The sequence below is a fragment of the Mollisia scopiformis genome (assembly GCF_001500285.1).
Source record: "Mollisia scopiformis unplaced genomic scaffold LY89scaffold_2, whole genome shotgun sequence".
Taxonomy (NCBI): Eukaryota; Fungi; Ascomycota; class Leotiomycetes; order Helotiales; family Mollisiaceae; genus Mollisia; species Mollisia scopiformis.
In genome coordinates this window covers 1,316,244-1,320,468 of record NW_017263582.1, presented here as the reverse complement: position 1 = coordinate 1,320,468, position 4,225 = coordinate 1,316,244, and the positions used below count along the sequence as shown (strand labels likewise).

The window sequence follows — 4,225 nt, the reverse complement described above, 5'->3', positions numbered from 1 at the left end:
GTCTGAGTAGTCTCATCACTTGGGGGAGATACTGTATGAAGGTATGTGTCGACGCATAATCGCATTGCTAGGAGTTGGGGCTGGGGATCGCGATTTTGGGCGTCTGGCAAGGAAATGAAACAGCTTAAATAGCTAGATGAAAACACAAATGGCTTTAGTTTAGCAAATAAACATAGAGTCAGATCTTGCTCATTGTCTATCTCTTCCAATCCAAGCATCTCAAATTCTGTTCTGCGTATGGAACAAACAATCTCTTTCATAGCATCAATCAAACTCTCCACTTCAAAAATATCTTCACTCGTCCATCTTCCTCACTTCCAGACACAGTGCAAAAACCACCCAACTTGCCATACGTCAGAAAATCTCACCAAAGAAAAAGCAATTCTCCTTCCCTCCTTGACATAACAAACACAACCAGCCGTCCACGTGACCCTCTCGTCTAAAAAAGGAGGCGGGGTAATTTCTTTCTTTCTTAGTTCGAAGGAGACGAGAAGAGGACTTGAAATTTTTTGATATGCATTCTACATCAATCCAATGTGGGATTTTGGGTGTTAATGTTCGTGTGTGGTATTTGGACAGATGTGAGTTGATAGTTCTTGTAAAGAGGGGAGAAGTTGAAGTGGGGGACGGGGTTTGGGTGAAAGGAGGGAGCGTCTAGTGGGGAATTGTTTAGTTTGGTGGGTTAAATGTATTTATATCTTAGTTCCAACATAACAAGGTAACATGGTTTCTGTTGCGGTCCGACATCGTGCGAGTTGGGAGGACGTTCAGAGTGGGTATACGACTTGCTGGTGTGCGCTGGTGGGGTGGAAGAGGTGGTTGGAAAGAGAGTATGTGATTAGAGGTTGAAAGATGTGGTTGTGATATGTTGTTTTTTAGTGGACAATATTGGATGGTTGGAATTTGTGGAATGTTGGTTCAGTTGACTTGGAATTTATAAGGAGTATAGGGTTTGGAGAAGAATTGAGTGTGGTGAGTGTACAAAATAACGGCAGACAATTTACTCGGGGTTTGTTGTTTAGGTATTTCGAAGCTTTGATGCGATGGTCAAGGTGAGTCCGTTGTTTCCACTTATTCCGTGCATAATAACGCAAGTGATATGAAAGAAACTCAAGTTTGTGAGTGCTTTAGTCAAGGACAGAACTTTTTAGTTGGGGAATGTTGGTAGCTGGTGTCGGACATGTTTGAGGATAGGACGAGGTAGGTAGGTTAAGTATTCACTAGCTTTAATAAGCAGACTGACTATTAGATTGATGGGCAGGTTAAAGACTTTTTTAGATTGGTTTTGACTATTTTTTGTTACCAACTTTGGTATTTTGCTAAGACTTTCTTTATCGGTAACTGTTTCTTATATTACCAACTTTTTCCCGGTTGTTAACTTTGTTTAAGCTACCGACATTTTCATTGCTAAAGCTACTGCTATATCATAAAAAGCCCAGCTAATTTTGATAATTTCGTCTTAGTGAGAAGTCTGAGAGTACAATCAGGGAATTCTCAAATTTAACTCTGATTTCGAAATATAAAAATCTATGGATCACATTCCGTCATTGATAAAGTAATCCTTGTTAAGCGTTTGAATTAGTATCTAGGCACCTAATTCTGTCTTTTCCTTTACGTTATCTCAAGCTGGGAAAAGTTCTAAATCGCGGTCCGTGATTAACAACACAATCATTGTATAGCTCAGAAAACAGTATGCAAACACTTGATCTCACTATCTTGCTTCGCTTTACTTGCGTTTTTTGGCGCTTTCAAAAATTTCTTGGAACTTGCCATTGACGGGGAGATCGGCCGAGATTCTCTCAATCTTCGCATCAATGAAATCCTTGGTAGAACTTGTAGTCGATAGCTGAGATATTGCTGTCATTGCGGATGCCCCATTCTAGATTATAACTTGTTTTCCGTAATTAGCAAAATACACATTGTGTGGCTTGAGAAGCGGTCTTGAGGGAAGTTAGATCTGTCTTTGGCTTCACTGCAGTATAGTTTTAGCATAAATTCCACATCAAGTTCCGTGATTAATGAAGTAGTTGTTGTTCGGGCCATGAATCTATATCTAAGCAACCCAAAACTTTCTTTCACTTCACTTCACTTCATATTATCAAAAGCTACAAATTATGGCCCGTCATCGAGAAAGAAGTTATTGTGCGACGCACCAACCGGTATCGAGGTACCGGACCATAATTTTTACCTCACTTCACTAATATTTCACTAGAAGTCTCAACTCTAGTCTCGTACTTGACAAAAGAAGTATTGTGTGGCACAAGAATCGGTCTCCATAGAGCCCAACCTATCTTCTACTTTACCTCACTTCTTATTATTAAAAGTCACAATTTGTGTCCCGTCATTCACAAAGTAGTTGTTATAAAACTCCTGAATCATTATCCAGAAACTTAGACTTTTTTTTCCGCCTCACTTCACTTCAAGTCCCCGAAAGTCACACATCACGTCCGTAATTCACAAAGTATTCAATATGTGGCCCACGAACCGGTATTCAATTGCTCTACTGCTAGTCTCGCGAGAGATCATTCTTCGTCATCTTCTCCGTCATCTTCCTCGTCGTCGTTCTCCTCCCCAGCAGCGGCAGCAGCGGCGGCAGCGTTTCTCTCTCTCGTCCTGTTTCCCTTTGCCAGTGCGCTATACCAGAAATTATTAGCTTGTGGACTCGCAAATCGTGATCCCAGCATACAACCTCAAACTATTCTCGGTCTGGAGAATATTCAAGTAGAAAGTTATAAATTACTTACTGATCCAAGTCAGCACACGACTTCTCCAATTCCTCCAGCTCTTTCTTCTTCTTGTCGTCAGCCGCCTTGTACTCGTCGGTCACTCGCAGCTTTTCGAGTGCCCGGTGGCGGCGTTGGTTTCTATTCTCTCTCTCCTTGTCCCTGTATATGGTCAGCATTATCCTCCCTTCAATCGCCGTCTTCGTTCAGAGCTTTATATCTTGGTCTGAGATTGAGAAAGGAAGGGTGTATTATACCGGCCGGTGCGACCTCTCACAATAGGAGGTGGAGGAGGAGGAGGGGAAGGCGAAGGGGTGCGAGCACGGCCGCGGTTGGGGTCAGAGCCCGGCCTACGGTAGGAGATCTCAATTAGCTATTGTCTGTCACCAAGGAGCTTTTCGATGAACCAAAGAACAGACGAACTTACAAGGTATTGCGAGTACGAGGTTTGCCTCCGCGATCAGGATGTTGTAGTTGATTGGTTGCTAATATCAGACGGATCTGGTCAGCTTTCGTCCGCGGACGAACAATTTGTTCTGGAATAACTTACGCTGATTGTGTACGTTGAGACGGTAAACGAAGCTATACTATATCAGCCCTTGTTCTGTTGAGGTGGGATGGGTGAGGATCCCGACTGCTTTTGTTGTTGCTGAAGAAAAGAAGAGGAGAAAGGGAAGGAAAAAATTTTGAGTTAGCAAGGAAAAGTCGATACCTGGTTTCGTCGGCCCCGATTCCGAAAGATGATGTCGTGTCGTTTGATAAATTATGACGCGATTGGTATTCTCGAGATACTCTGTGATCGGACGGACAGCATCTTCTCCATCGTCGGGTAGGTTGGTAGCTAAGTGAGCATGGATCTCGCTTCGGCGAAGCGAGCCCCTGAATCTGGGATTAGTGAGTTTTCAACAACTTTCGATCAGCAAGAGATAGCCATTGACTACGGCACCATACGACCAGATGTCTTGGATCTACTAAAGCCTCACATAGTATACACTATCATTGATCTATTAGGTCTTGATTCATGGACTCTGCCCATGTTGATGGAGAAGGAAAACTTAGTAATTTTGCACAGGATTTCAGCTCTGCGGAATACACTTTCCAACCTAATCGTTGGAACTGAAGTACGATTTTTAGCCTCAACAACTTGAAGCCAAAGAACTAGGAGACTATGGTACGACGTGATGAGAAGGAGGAGTTGGTTGGAGCCACTATTCGTGAACCTGTGTCTCTGCCAGTGATTGATCTCGACAGCAGCCTGAAACGAAAGTTGCATCGAGTTTCAAATTGCCTCAGAGCGCTGCATTTGACCATTATATTGTATTGGATAACATATAACAGCGTCTTCATGTCTTTGACCATCGTGTTGCTAAGCGTCTTGACGTCTGGAGTGACAATCACGATTTTGCAATGTAATGCTGTTGATCTGATTGGGTTTTCGACGTTGATGATGGGTACTACACAACTGTGGAGTTTGGTGTGTTCTTCTTCCGCTATCTATGTAA

The 4,225-nt window shown here is 42.8% G+C and overlaps 1 protein-coding gene across 1 annotated transcript; it reads right to left on the bottom strand.

Annotated features, from left to right (window-relative positions):
* Nucleotides 1-2,522: 2,522 nt before the first annotated feature.
* Nucleotides 2,523-3,996, bottom strand: LY89DRAFT_663853 (uncharacterized protein; the record flags this gene model as incomplete). Its single annotated transcript, XM_018212730.1, has 7 exons — nt 2,523-2,634; nt 2,745-2,885; nt 2,981-3,073; nt 3,151-3,224; nt 3,274-3,305; nt 3,436-3,608; nt 3,827-3,996. The coding sequence occupies 7 exons, from the start codon at nt 3,994-3,996 to the stop codon at nt 2,523-2,525; spliced, it is 795 nt and encodes a 264-aa protein (XP_018077770.1).
* Between the last annotated feature and the right edge of the window lie 229 nt (nt 3,997-4,225).